Raw genomic sequence first — 15395 nt, forward strand, 5'->3', positions numbered from 1 at the left:
TAACCTCAACAGGTGTGCCTCATCTAAAGTTAACATAGCCATGGCACCACAGACTAGCCAAAAAATTGGCTCTGTGTACTTGTCTGTTTACAATGTATCAATGTGCCTAAGAAGGCAGTATAAAACCTCAGTCAAAATAGCCGTATGTTATTCCATGTTAGACAGACACAGTGCTTGAACAATGTGTCTGCATACATTTAAATGAGGAAGGGAGGAAAAAAAAAATGTATTTCACTATCCAAAAACATTACTCTCAAACCAATTTCTTAGTTTTTTTTCAAAGCAGCATAGGAAGAAACTGAAATGTATCATCTTCTAGGAAGTACACCCTCCTCAGTTGAAACACTATTATCATCATCTATTTTATTCCCTCTTCCTGGCTGCTTATAATCACCTTTTCAGCAAATATGAACATTTGCTGAAAAGGATGGAGGCAGAGCACAGATGTTAAAATTTCTACAGAAACATGCAGATACCTCTGTTCAATGCCAGCCTCTTACACCAAACACTTTTCTCTTTCCTCTGCTATTGAAATTCTGTTTTCTAAATAATAACAAAACAAAGCCTTCTCTGATTTTCCCATTTTGTTTGTGCAGTTAATGTTGTCTAAAGGTACTACTGTATGACTGCATTCACGTATGAGAAAATTTGACATCTAAAATGTTATCCATGTGACAAAAAAATGAATATAGCCCATTCAAATGTGGCTTACAGCATTTAAAGTATCTTCTCTAGCAGATATTCCCCTTTTGATATATAGAATAGAAAAGAATTCTCACTACATAAAGGAATGCTCCCTAGAGCAACTTTATAAATCCTTAAACAGTTAGTTGTGAATCTTGTTCTGTCACAAAGAATTTTTACAAGACCTTCAAATAAAGTACAGAAGGAAGTCTTGCAAACTCTGTTGGATATTTGTCAGTATTACCATAGCTTGTTATTTGACAAACTTGTATCTATAACCACATTCTGCATGAAGCATCAAATACAGAGTTACCATCCTTAGTATCTCAAGGCAGACTGGTTAGTAACACATTCTATTGGAAGTATCATAAAAACTTCCCTGTTCGTTACTGTAGAAGAGTTATTACTGAAATGGCTTTATGTTCTTATGTTTATTAACTGCTATCCTGTAAAGAAAAGCCAACTGCAAGGAAGAAGTACAGAATATTAATAATTTACAATCATTTAAATTCAGTTATTTCAAATCTAGGGAAAAAAAGATAATGTATTTAATGATGCTGTTATACATTTTATTTAGATAGTCAATAAGTGGAAGTTACCCAGAAATAAGAGCTATCTCTGAATTCTTAAAAACTTCTATAGCTTTGCTAAAAGCCAAAAAAAAAGTAACTTGGCGTTTTTAACGGTAGCTAATTTCATGACAAAAACAGCCAAGATGAGTATTCTCAGGAATAATCTTCAAAAGGAATAATGTGTAACTAAGAAGGTGAGCAGTAATACCGCGATATCCAGAAACAGTGAACAGCAGCAGTTCAAACCTCAAGGGCAAAACCTCCTGTAACTTGAGGTATCCACACCTGAGCTAGTTGTCTAGACTTCTTTTATAATCAGTGGAGAAGAAACCACCCTGATCCATGATGCAGTCCTTCTGGCCTGTGTCAGGCATCCACCTCAAGGTGATGACGAACCATGTGCTAAAGGGGGCTGTTTCTCCTCCCTAGTTATAAAGGGAGCCTGATTCGCTCAGATGTAGGTATCTACAGTTAAGAAGGTAAAGCCCATCCCAATAGTCTAACATGGTGAAACATTGCCTGGGGGTAGTCATACTTTACTGTAGCCTGTAATTAGATATTCTAGTACTTTAACGAGCACTCCAGGATTAACTTGTAACACACTGACATCAATGGGAAGACTCCCAGTTAGATCCAGTGGGCCCTTTCTGAGCCACGGGACTGAATTATTCCAGATTTATAAACTATCTGTAACAGATAATCAATGTATCAGAAGAAGACAGTCTCCATAACTGTTCACAAAATTCACTTCAATAGAAACAAGACAGGCCTGGTTTTAAGTCATCTTAGTGTATATCACCACTGAACTCCAGGAATTCAGTGAATCTACACCGTATGAAAAAAAGTGAAGAGAGGAAATGGAATACACAGGCTCCTTCTGTTCAGCTAACAAAAATACTGCCAAACGTGTTCAAAATGTATACTATTTCAATCTGACAGCCTTTCAAACCAGCTTAAGTGTAGAAGCAAGTTAAAATGAGTAACATGCTCCTGGGCATATTTAACCTAAAGTCATAGTATGCTTCTTTCTAAAAAAATATTTTTTTATTTTATATATTTATAAAATCTGTAACATCCTCTTTAGACATGGAGCTGCCTTTTCTGCATTGGGAACTTTTAAAAAATGTCAAAAAACTTTGCAACTTTCTTATGTTATCTGATTTCCAATAAATTTTAAGATCCTTGGGGCACCTTTATCAATGTTGATGCTAAAGTTCATTCTTTTGAGCCAGATGTATCCATCACTCAAGGGGGGAGATTCACTACTCTGCCAGACAATCTTATTTACTGCAGTTTCCACACCTCCATGTGAAGAGATGTTTAAAGGAGGTGAGTTTGAAATTAGAAAAGACACTGTTATAACTACTTGTTACTCAATATTAAGGTAAGTTTATTCTTCACTACTCACATACACATAATTTGGAACTGAAATGAGCTACACTACAGACCTTGAACTAGGAGCTGCAGCTTTTGTTGGTACTTGGGAGACAAATGGAGATTCAAGGACCCTGCTACCTAAGAGAAGTAAAGCCATGATCATGTGTTACACATATTAAAGATGTTCCTAACAACAGCAACAACAACAACAACAACAAGTTATTATTTAAATTCCATCTTTTGGTCTGCATCAATCGCCCACTGGAATAAATGGGACAATGAAAGGTCCTATGGAATCATTTTTAATGGAAGTCTACAATTTCAAGACAAAAACAGAACATCATTATACCTAGTTCCAATTTTTAAATTTATATTTGTAAAAATTGAGTACATAAAGCTGAGCCTGTAAAGAAAAATGAGATTGGCTCTCACACACAGACTTCGTTATGATCTTGCCTAGCAGAATTCTCTACCACTGCAATTTCAAATTTTGCAATTTCAAATTTTGCACTCCTCGAGCAAAACTGGAATGTGAGCCTATAAAAACTCCATGTTCACATCACCACGCTCTCCATTTGCACAAGCTGTCACTACCAGCAGTACAGCTCAGGCATGTCTGCATGGCCCAATGTTGACAAACACAAGCTCATTTTCCCCGTACGCTCATTGGCTTTAAACCAGCTGCATTAGTTCAGTAGCTTGCACACAGCTTATCGGCTCAAGCACAGCACTGTGCGAACACAACTACACAGCTTCCCAGCCAGACATGGCTCTTGTCCAAGTAGCTTGAGATCCAAAGAGAGCATGGATCTGTCTAAAGCACCCTTACCATGGCAGATGGTTGGAGCTACACATAAAGAAACAGACTGCATTTGCTCCATTTATAGAATGCACTTGCTATCCAGAACACAAGATGTACAGAGGTCATCATTAAAAAGGAGATGTTTGCCTATCACTGCTACACAATAAAATACCACAGTTCTTCTTCTATGTAATGAAATCTGAGATTACCGAAACATATCACTGGCCAAATATATTGACCAAAACTGCTTTTTAGAGTTCACTGCTGCATATTTGAATTCTAGTAGATGCTAAGTTCATTGTTCTGTTTGGAAAATACAGCATTCACAGGCTTCAATTTAAACTCTGTATCTTGATCCATATTTTCTAGATACTCTAGATTACAGAAATCTGATCTTTTAAAACATCAGTATTTTTGTTGACAAACTGAGCCTTCTTACTCCCAGGCTCTTACCAGACAGTCTCTGCTAAAATTCAGACATCATCGGGGTCTGCGGTATGCTCCAACAGATCCCAGTCTCAGCTATCAAAGGACCACTGTGGAGTTCACCTTCCTGCAGGTGACGTTCAGTCTTCTATGCCAAACACTGGTGTTCAGCTCAGTAACACATCCCATCTAGCCCCACCTCCCGCTTGCTTCCTCACTAAGCCTTGCAAGGAATATTGCAGTTTTCCTCAGTGCATATGACTCTAGCCCAATCACCCACTCTAAAAGAGCAGGAGTGGGAGCAAATATTTTATCCCCAGATTTTGCAATTACACTGATGATATGATTCTTTCTCCCCTAGCTGTGCTGGCTAGACATACCATTGGAAGGTACACAAAAAGGATTCGAAAAACATAGCAAAGGAATTATCCAGGTGAATACAGTACTATAACTTAATTTTCTTTCCCTTTGACATTTTGTTGTAATAAACTGCAATTATGCATTCAATTGCTTTAGTATATTGTACTAGCAGAACATCTGATTTGACTAGATGCCACTGCTGAAGTGTATTTTTCCCCCCCCCCCCAAGTTCTGAATTTCAGTATTGTAATTTGAACTGCATGGTATTTTGACTATGCTGCCACTGTAATTTAGGTCTGACATGTTAATGTCATATTCTTGCACCAAGCAAGACTGTGTGTACAGTTACACTGTACCACAATACACTAACTATGCAAAACACCTCCTCTCCTCCAAAATCCAAAACAATTAAAAAAAAAAAATTAAAAGTCCATGTGACTGACTTACTTTCGCATTGAGAGGGCACACAGACAGTGCACTCCTAAAAAGCTGTTCTTCTGACCTCCACTGACTGCTGCGGAGAGCACTGCGCATGACATTTATCAACAAGAGTCCAAGTACTGCAGCAGCAAGAATTTTCTTGAGAAAAGACAGACAAGTTAAGAAACGAACCAAAATCCAACAGCATAGTAACTATTAAACTGAAGCACTTCATCATTAACTGTACTGACTGTTTTGATGGTACCTTTTTCTTGGCTTTCTTACTCAAGAGACTAAATCCATATGTAAAAAGAATACAATATCCAATGCTGGGGAGGTAGATGACTCTCTCTGCAACAACAAATCCTACTCGGAAGAACAGGTTACTTGCAGGAAGAAAAGGGATAATAAGAAATCCAAGTCCCAGTGTAAGAATTCTGCAAACAAGAAGCAGATTCTCAAATTAGCCATAAATCTTACCATAAGTACCTTTTCCATTTACACATAAACTTTATTTAGAAATTGTAAAAAGCTGTGTGTACAGAACAGGGCATTCCAAAATAGCTTCTGGGAGCTAGATAAAAAAATCAGATTAAGTTTTAATGAGTTTCAGTGAAGTTTTGACTCTTCAAGCCCGCAGGCACCTTTGAAATTCTAGCTAGAATTCCCAGAAAAGCAACGTTCATACTTCCCCACCAGAAAACAGCCCCGTTAATCATTAATGATATAATTCCCATTTAAAATATACAGAGTAGAAAAGTAATGGTAAAAGCTACCTACCTAGTTTTAAAATTAGCAAGACAGTAACATAAGAGAAAAAAATATATATATATATCACTGTTAAAGAGGAAACTTAGGTACACATCCTACTGAGAGAGTTTTCTTTCCTAACAAAGATATCAAACAATACAGTAGGATTCATTGTGCTTAACCACCTGAAAGTCATCAAAGCTCTTTCTACAGCCAGTGGAGACAGGCACTTCCTGAGGGCAGTTTGTCCTCCTTTTTCTAGGTATCTGTGTTAGGATGAGTAACCCTCAGTAGGTATGTCTCCATGGACTACAGCGAGCCTAGACGACTGAGACTAGATACCTAACTTTCAGATAGCTAACCTTAGGGAATATGAACACCATATCTGTGATACGTGTTGCCATAAAGGCTATAGACTACCATGGCAGTTTTCTACTCTAATTAATTTCAAATAAAACTCTGTACTGTAATGTAGATGTGTCCTGTTTTGCTTCCCCTTTCCCCAAGTGTCCTAAGCCTTCACTTTACTTTCTCTATTAACTTGTTAGTATAAAACTGCTCAGCAATACTGAATTATTGAATTTGTCCCTCTCCAAAAAGATATTATCTGTGCAAATGAGTATGGAAACAGAGGAAAGGAAGGCAGGTAGGATGTTAGCATTTAACTGATGGCCAGCATTTCTACCTTTTTTCAAGACACCTCTCCTCTCTCTTACATTACTACAAGAGAAGAATAAAGGGGATGATGACATGTAAGGAGCGGTAACAACACACACTGATTACACTCTGTTCTGACCACAAATTACTTTTTACTACCTACAGTGTTAAGGATCTCAAAATGCTATTTCAGGAGAAGAATAAAGCAGCCATCCATACGTCCCCCTCCAAGTGTGCTTCTCACTAGTCAGTATACAGTGATGAGCCCAAACTGGGATAAAACTGTAATGACAGCTATAAATATTTATTTGAACTACATTTGCTAGATACTTGTTCCACTGAATTGGTAAAATTATCAATATTGGATTTAACAAAATAATACTGTACTCAAGTTGGCTGGGCATTTAAAATTCATCACTGTCTCTTACCTTCTCTTATGGCTGTCTTCTGAGCACAGAGCTTGGCATATCAGGCCAATTAGGCAGAACCAAAGTGCTGCTAGTGCAATTATCCTCCAGTCACTGACGGATTTAATGAGGGGTATGCAGCCCATTGACCAATCAAAACACAGCCACCAGGGACACAACAGCAACCATGCATTCAACGAATAGTAGTAATTATAGTTTATAGCCTGTCAGTCAAAAAGAAAACAAACATTTATTTGACACTAAACTTAAGGTTCTTCTCTTTAGTTCTTCTCTTTGTTACCATTTCCCTTATTACAAAATACATCTTATACAATAAAAAGGGCCTTAAATACTGTTAAATTACAACTAGTTATGTATCCATTAATTTTACAGCTGTGAAATTAAATGATTTAAATTTTTTTTTTTTTTTTTTTTTTTTACATAGTTAAGTGCCTCTCTTATTCAGAGCAGGGACACAATTCTATGCTGTCCAACCAACACCCACACGTAAAAAGAACCATCTCACACAATAGGAGGAAATGTCTAAAAACAACACCCATGGTCTTCACTCTTCATTCTCCAACTCCAGAAACAGCCTTAATGCAGCCAGAGGTACAAAGCCAAAACACACTCCAAATGCACCAAAGCAGAAATCAATGCTACTTTCCTCAATTGTGAGAGAATAGATAAGGAGTCAAATACAGTATGTGGAAAAGGGATGAAAACCAGCAAGATCTAAATCCCATACATGGGAAAAGGAGTAAATGGAAACATACTTCAATGAGTGCAGTGCATGTTAAACTGAATGCAAAGAATAGATAAGGTACACTTTTTTTTTTTTTAATTGCAGAATATCATCTCAGCTGCAAAAAGGAAGGTGACTTATCACATATCTCAAAAAGTAAAGACTGCCCGCTTTATTGTTTTTCTGAAGCACTGGAAAGAAAATTCAATTTGATGACAAAGACAAATGTTTTGAATTGTCCAGAAAACAGCAGCTTCATGACTTACTCTCACAAGTGGACTATCTGCAAATGAAGCTGGGTTGTCTACTTCAGTAAAAGCTGGTGGCCCTGTGCCCATAATCCTCCAGCGTATATAAAGTATACTGGCCCCTCCAGACAACAGAAGAGTTATCCTGAAAAGCAGCCCCTTTCTTAACAGCCCAGAATTCTAGAGGAAAGAAGGAAAAAAAATATAAAAATGGTTTTGTTCTCCTCCACTCTACATTCACCTTGTTTCCCCCATCTCACTCAGTGAGAGAAGAGATCATTCTCGTGCACTTTTGCTATTGGACTTGACATTTTCCTTATTTTTGCAATTACTGGGTTAAATTCTCTGTTACCTGGCTCTGAAGGAAGTATTTCGCCTGCTTGCTTTACAGTGATACAGTTTACCACTATCATAGAATAGGAAAGGTACTGTGCCTTACCAAGTGTGGGTAAGCACCTGCTGTATTATGGGAAGCCAATAACAACTCAAATGAAGAAAGGCAAGGAATTCCCTCTAAAGCTTTTCTATGCTACTTTCATTGATTAGTTTAAAAATACATTTTGCAAACAATTTAATTTCCATATGGATCAGGAAGGAAAACACTTTTCTTCAATAAGTCTCTCTTCTACAAATCCTCAGCAACTCTATAGCTGATGCAATTTTACAAACCAATTTCTGATAGGGAATTTGAGCAGAACACAGCTATTGGTATTCAGCACATTGGATTGATCTATCCTTTCTTTTTAAACAGGAGGACAGCTGATTTTTGAGCTTTGCTTTAAATAGCTATGCCTAGTTGACCTTTCCTCTCAGAAAGAGTTTTTCTCCACTTAGGTCTGTTTAGAGGTGAAATTACATGAGTATATACAAGAAAGCTGTTGTTTCAGTTCTAGAGATTATACTTTCAACGATTTTCTTCCTTAAGCTCCTCAAGAATGTTCCCACTTCACTCTATAGAGGAAATTAAGAGTCTCATAGAACTTGTGCTATTCAGAAATGTGAGCAAACTTCTCTGCAATGAAACCATTGGTCCATGCAAAGTCCAGTGAATATTATTCTGCCTCGACAAACCCTGCATGGGAGAGGCAAATGATTTAGTGCACATTTGCTGTTGAACAGTAGCAATGTTCTAGTAGGCTGTTGGACTGTTTGCTATCAAATGCTTTTGAGGCTGATTATTCCTGCAATTTGTTTGCCAGAGAGGATGCTAGGTGCCAGATTCCACTTGAGCTGATACCAGATATCAACAAAGTGATATCAAGAAAAGGCAGAAGTTCACTTTTTAGTGATTCAGTACTTAACTAATTTTTCTTTCAAGCTCTTACTAGGTACTCTCTTCTACTTGGTAATGTGTATTCTGAAGAAAAGAGTATAATACTTTAGTGGGATTAAGACAGTAGATATAATAATATTTTATTTACTTTTTCAAATGTCCATTTAAATATCTCATTTGTAAATCCGAAAAAATAGCGTTCTCTCTACTCTGATCAAAGAAACTGTTAGGCATCCATTTTAGGTGTCTAGCTACTGACCCTGCATCAAGCAGTCAGTTTTTCCAAGTATACAGACACCATATTTTTAAGATACTGCTGGGAGATCTGTGTAATGGATTTCTGTATCCAACGCACTTTAGATACTCTTCAATTGCCACTCATGTTGCTGCAAAGATGTCACAGCACATTGCCCTTTTTAGCTGACTGAAAATGCCTCTAATTTTTCTTTAATTCTCAAAAAAACCCCAAAACTGTCAGAAGTAGCATCCTTGTCTTTTGGTACATGATTGTCTGAATAACGAGAATGAGCAAACCCTTAGAACACTCACCTCCAATGACTTGTCCTTATGCAGTAACTTTTGAACAAACTCTAAAACATTTAGCTTGTTAATCACCAGTGCATCAAATACTGCATTCAAACCCTAAGCAATCAAGAGAAAAATAAGAGCATAAATAGAGCAGCTAACCCCAAATATTTTTTTAAAAACATACCTTTAATTTCACTTCTACAATCAGTTATCATACATCTTAATTCTGATTCAAAAAAGTAGATACATGCTTTGGTAATAAAGAGGGCAGAATTACTGCTAGGTGGTAAATTAAGAGCCTGGGCTCTGAGTAGAGCATCCATGTTAACGTAATGAGGATTCACCTGCTACATGCAACAACACTTTGGGGAATACCCTGTACCAGCCAGCTAGACCCTGTATGCATGGCCACAGCGTTACCGACCCACTTATCTGCTTCCTGCCTTCTTTCCCAAATGTTCGGGAGTGTAAATGCTGCAGTCAAAACATGAGGCTTCTGTCAATAAGGTAGTTTCTTTAAGCATTCTGCTTATTTTTGCTGTGCAGCAGGGTATCTGTTGACTGTCAGGTTTCAAAAATACTATTTGTTGTGACTATTGTCACAACAAAAGCCCAGACAAATTTACAGAGGTATCAGGCTTGCTTTTCTTGCAATTATACCAATAAACACAGTGGAAGATACTGAAAAAAAAATTGCGAAGTTCTATGTTTCATCAGCCACTACACGTAAAACTAGTGCCTATTCAGTGCTTAGCAGGACTACACTTGCACGCACTCCCCTCAGTCAAACAAAATATATCCACGAATAATTCTGTTGAGGTTAATGGAGCTACACCAGTAAAATACACCATTAATATTTCCTTGTTCAGTTTCAGTAATCATCACAGAATCACAGAATGGTTGAGGCTGGAAGGGATCTCTGGAGATCATCTAGTCTACCCGCCCTGCTCAAGCAGGGTCATTTAAAGCACGTTGCCCAGGACCCTGTCCAGACAACTTTGAATATCTCCAAGGAATGAGACTCCACAACCTCTCTGGGCAACCTGTTCCAATGCTCAGTCACCCTCACAGTCAAAAAGTTTTTCCTCATATTCAGATGGAACTTCCTGTGTTTCAGTTTGTACCCGTTGCCTCGCGTCCTGTCACTGGGCACCACTGAAAAGAGTCTGGCCCCATCCTCTTGACACCCTCCCTTCAGATACTTGTACACATTGATAAGACCCCCCTCAGTCTCCTCTTCGCCAGGCTGAACAGGCCCAGATCTCTCAGCCTTTCCTCATAAGAGAGATGCTCCAGTCCCTTCATCATCTTTGGAGCTCTACGCTGGACTTGCTCCAGTACTTCCATGTCTCTCTTGTATTGAAGAGCCCATAATTGGACACAGTACTCCAGATGGGGCCTCACCAGGGCTGAGTAGAGGGGGAGGATCACCTCCCTCGGCCTGCTGGCAACACTCTGCCTAATGCAACCCACGGTACCATTGGCCTTCTTGGTCACAAGGGCACATTGCTGCCTCATGGTCAACTTGGTGTCCACCAGGACCCCAAGGTCCTTCTCTGCAGAGCTGCTTTCCAGCAGGTCAGCCCTCAGCCTGAATTCGTGCGTGGGGTTATTCCTCCCTAGGTGCAGGACTCTGCACTTGCCTTTGTTGAACTTCACGAGGTTCCTCTCCACCCACCTCTCCAGCCTGTCCAGGTCCCTCTGAATGGCAGCACAGCCCTCAAGTGTATCAGCCACTCCTCCCAGTTTTGTATCATCAGCAAACTTGCTGAGGGTGCACTCTATCCCTTCATCCAGGTCATTGATGAAGAAGTTGAACAAGACTGGACCCAGTACTGACCCCTGGGGGACACCGCTAGCTACAGGCCTCCAATTAGACTCTGCGCTGCTGATCACAACCCTCTGAGCTCTGCCATTCAGCCACTTCTCAATCCACCTCACTGTCCACTCATCTAGCCCACACTTCCTGAGCTTGCCTATGAGGATGTTATGGGAGACAGTGTTGAAAGCCTTGCTGAAGTCAAGGTAGACAACATGCACTGCGCTCCCCTCATCTACCCAGCCAGTCATCCCATTGTAGAAGGCTATCAGATTGGTTAAGCATGATTTCCCCTTGGTGAAGCCATGCTGACTACTCCTGATCGCCTTCTTTTCCTCCATATGCTTAGAGATGGCCTCCAGGATGAGCTGCTCCATCACCTTTCCAGGGATGGAGGTGAGGCTGACTGGCCTGTAGTTCCCTGGGTCCTCCTCCTTGCCCTTTTTGAAGACTGGGGTGACACTGGCTTTCTTCCAGTCTTCAGGCACCTCTCCTGTTCTTCACGTCTTTTCAAAGATGATGGAGAGTGGCCTAGCAATGACGTCTGCCTGCTCCCTCAGCACTCGTGGGTGCATCCCATCAGGGCCCATGGATTTGTGGGTGTCAAGTATTCCTAAATGATCTCTAACCCAATCCTCCTTGACCAAGGGAAAGTCTTCCTTTCTCCAGACTTTCTCCCTGGTCATTAGGGTCTGGGATTCCTGAGGGCTGGCCTTAGCAGTAAAAAGTGAAGCAAAGAAGGCATTCAGTAACTCTGCCTTCTCCGTATCCTTCGTCACCAGGGTCCCTGTCCCATTCAGTAGCGGGCCCACATTTTCCCTAGTCTTCCTTTTTGCTACCGATGTATTTGAAGAAGCCCTTCTTGCTGTCCTTGACATCATCATCCTAGCAGTGCAACAGGAAACAAACAAAAACCACAGATCAAGTAATAATTCTGTGTCTGCTAGCTCAGATAGTTACTTCATACCACTAAAGGAAATGACCACACCATGTTCTAAGAAAACTTGTTTGTCTCACAGATACCCTTGAAAAACACATCAGCCTACAAACATCTATTTAAAAAAAATAACACCCTAAAGCAAGATATTTTCTATAATTTCCTCTCCCTTTCTTTTCTAACAAGGACAAGAGGGTCTTTGCTGCAAATAATTCCCTGCTTCTGTTTCTTTATCTTTTTCAATTAAAGCTATGAATGAGATCTATTTATAAAGATAAATGTCTAAATTAAAGGTATAAATCACCAATGTAGCATCTCAAGATGGCTGACCCAGAACAGAATGTCTTCACTGAAGTAATAAAAAGCAAGAGTGCAACGAACATGAAAAGTAAATACATGTGTTTGCATACATAGAATATTGCAAAACAGACTTAAATATGGGACGGAAGGAAGAGAATCCATATGAGAAATATATAAGCAACAGACCTACTTCTATCTGTGCTGTTCACAACAGCAAGAGGGTGGAGCTTTTAAAAATGCTCTTCTCCAGTTATGTCTTTGTTCATAGCCTTCAAAGAGAGCTTTTTTAGGCTCACTATCTCAACTGGCCTAAGACAACAATTATACATTCAAAAACAAAGTCAACCAACATGGTACACAGTGAAATTAATACTGTAAAGCCTTTAAATTTTGCAAGGAATGAACAGGTACATGCAACTTGCTCACAAAAGATAAGATGAAGAATTCCAACAGATAGTCTGGATACAAGACAGCTCTTCTAGAATATTGCTTTTTGTTAATATTAACTAGCTTTCTGAACAGAACAAAAAGGTTTGTCTGCAGCTAGCTGTGGAGAAGACTCATCTTTGTAGGCTTTATAATTGCACCCAATAGATCCTATGGTCAAAATTCAGTCAATAAGAGGATTCTTACCAGTACTGTAATTCCTTGTTCTTTGCACAGCATGGCTACTGCACCTAGGAGAACACTCACCAGCACCCAGAATAGGGAAAAATGGTGTCCGTCCTTATCTGTCAACATAAAACATGCCATAACATTAGGTTTATACATTTAAAGATAAAACTAGAAACTTCACTAAAAAAAACAGAGCATTTAATCTCACAGTCTTTTCTACCAGTCAAGATCTGGATACAGAGACTTAAAAGTACAGAGTGCCTCCTGCAATATGCTGGCATTTGACCCTTTATTGTAGTAATTTTCTGTTCTCAGAGACATTAAAAATCTCCCTGTTTGCTAGATGTTTCAGCTGGACTAATTAGATTGGCAGAAGCTTCATATAACTTCCACAACTCATCATCTGCAAAGGTTAATTCCCAATATACACATTTATCATCCTTAGTAGCTACAGCTCTGTCATTACTGGCCGTTCTCTTCCGAGTTACTGCAAGAATAAAAAATTCTTTCCAATGATTATACACAAATGGCTTTAACTGTAGCCTAATTTACAAAGGCACAATGAACTGTTTCTCCAGGGCTGCTGCATTTAGGTAGTACCTCATGCCATTTCATTAGCACTGAAATGGAATGTCATGGAACTCAATGATTTCAGCATCTGAGCAGGGAAGCAGTTAATTCTTGCACCCAGGAAGCATGGTTTTCCAGCAGGGTGAGAAACTCTGGGGTTAAGAGATCAAGAATAACTACAGATTCTAGTCAAAGAAAGAATCTTCAAAGACTGCACTATGTAGCTGATTTTGGATACTATAAGCTCAGACTATCTGAGATTGATATGACAATAAGCTCTACTTCAGCCAAGACACTATCGCACAGACAGTACATGGGTACTTCACATAAATACATATCTGTCACAATCTCTACTCCACAGGTGCAAGCCCCAGAGGGCCTTGATTCAAGCAACATTCTTGACATGGGATCTACAGGAATCATAAGAATAAATGTTTCACTTGGCATGAGAAAAACAAAAGTTGAACTCTATTCATTGACTGAACCATTTCTTGCTTTCCTCAATCTCTAGAGCAGCTCTTTCCTAACGCTAATGCAGGTTTGACCATCAATACTCGAATGAAATTGCAATACTGGTCTATGGAACGGGTAAACTGCAGAAGTAAGACTTATTTCACCAGAAGTAAGCAGTTACACTTCAGCTAGTACACTAGGCCTCCTTTCCAACTGGTGGGGAGAAGGAGATACACTTAGGAATTCAGTTACCTAATTAAATGTAGAAAATAGATTTCATAGACATGACTTATTTTCTTCACTGATTATAAAAGGAAAATAGTCTACAAGTCTACTAGCTGATGCCTACTTTGGGTCAGATACACACTATCACAAGTGTGCACAGGACCTGCTGAGGCTGGCCTCCTGTCTCATATACAAGCAGAATACTTCAGAGTGGCAGAGAACAGAATTTTGCAAAAAAATATGTGGAATAAGAGGTTTTGAAGTTGCTGCTAGCACCCCTTTCTTACCTAAGACTTGAAGCTTCAACAGAGTGAATATTAAGATGTTAGAGATTCATCACTGCAACAAAACCTAGTGTTTCATTTGTTCCTTCTCCCTCCACCCCATCAACCCCAAATTATGTCCTCACACGTGAGGTAAGACTTAAGACGAGAGTTGCAGATTCTGTAAAATGAAAAGAAAGCCTTCTGAAAGAAAGAAATCATACATATCTTAATAATAACAAAACATTAAAATACAAAATATAATGACTAAATGAAAGAAAAATTGTAACTAAAAAAACCACAATGATGAAACTCCAACTCAAATCAATTATTCAGAGGAACTGAGGGTTTTCAGGGTTGCATGAATGAAACACATGGAGGCAGAGGTTTCAACACCCTTTCTATGAGCTTTGCTAAGAATAATAGGAAGCTATCCTAAATACACCCCTTGAAGGAGATCCTTAGCTCTTCAGACTCTGCTTGCAGCACTACAGACTGTCCAGCAAGTTCATGAAATTATGTTTATCTTTTAATGTAGAAGGTGAAGAAAGCAACTAGAGAAACACTTTCTATATTTTACAATGGAAGGAAACTAGTTGAGAGAATGTGAATCATATTTAGATGGAAGGCAAGATAACTGACAGCGATCACAAAATGACAATCAGTCATTCTTAGTGAGGGTAAAAGGGAGAGCAGTGAAGGAAGCCAATGGACTTTACTGAGTTTACTTAAATTTGCTTTCTTGAACCGAGAGATGACTTCTTCCCAGAATCAAATTCTAGGGGGAAAGAAGTCAGGACATCTGAGCACTCCTCAAAGAAGCAGTATTTGGTGCACAAAATGAACTATCTGAATGTGGTGGAAGGCAAGGAGTACAGTAAGAGACCAACCTGGGTGATTAACAAATGCTTCGATGACTTGAAACTTAAGAAGTAATAGGAAAAAAGAAACCAGGTGAAATTAC

General features: G+C 39.1%; 1 protein-coding gene across 1 annotated transcript in view; it reads right to left on the bottom strand.

Annotated features, from left to right (window-relative positions):
- Positions 1-15395, bottom strand: part of TMTC4 (transmembrane O-mannosyltransferase targeting cadherins 4) — a 52237-nt gene that overhangs the window by 15167 nt on the left and 21675 nt on the right. The window contains 6 exon segments of the mRNA XM_067293677.1: positions 4669-4800; positions 4907-5078; positions 6477-6679; positions 7467-7628; positions 9271-9363; positions 12939-13036. Of these exon segments, the coding sequence (XP_067149778.1) occupies positions 4669-4800; positions 4907-5078; positions 6477-6679; positions 7467-7628; positions 9271-9363; positions 12939-13036 (860 nt within the window).

The sequence above is a fragment of the Apteryx mantelli genome, chromosome 1 (genome assembly GCF_036417845.1).
Source record: "Apteryx mantelli isolate bAptMan1 chromosome 1, bAptMan1.hap1, whole genome shotgun sequence".
In the NCBI taxonomy this organism is placed as follows: Eukaryota; Metazoa; Chordata; class Aves; order Apterygiformes; family Apterygidae; genus Apteryx; species Apteryx mantelli.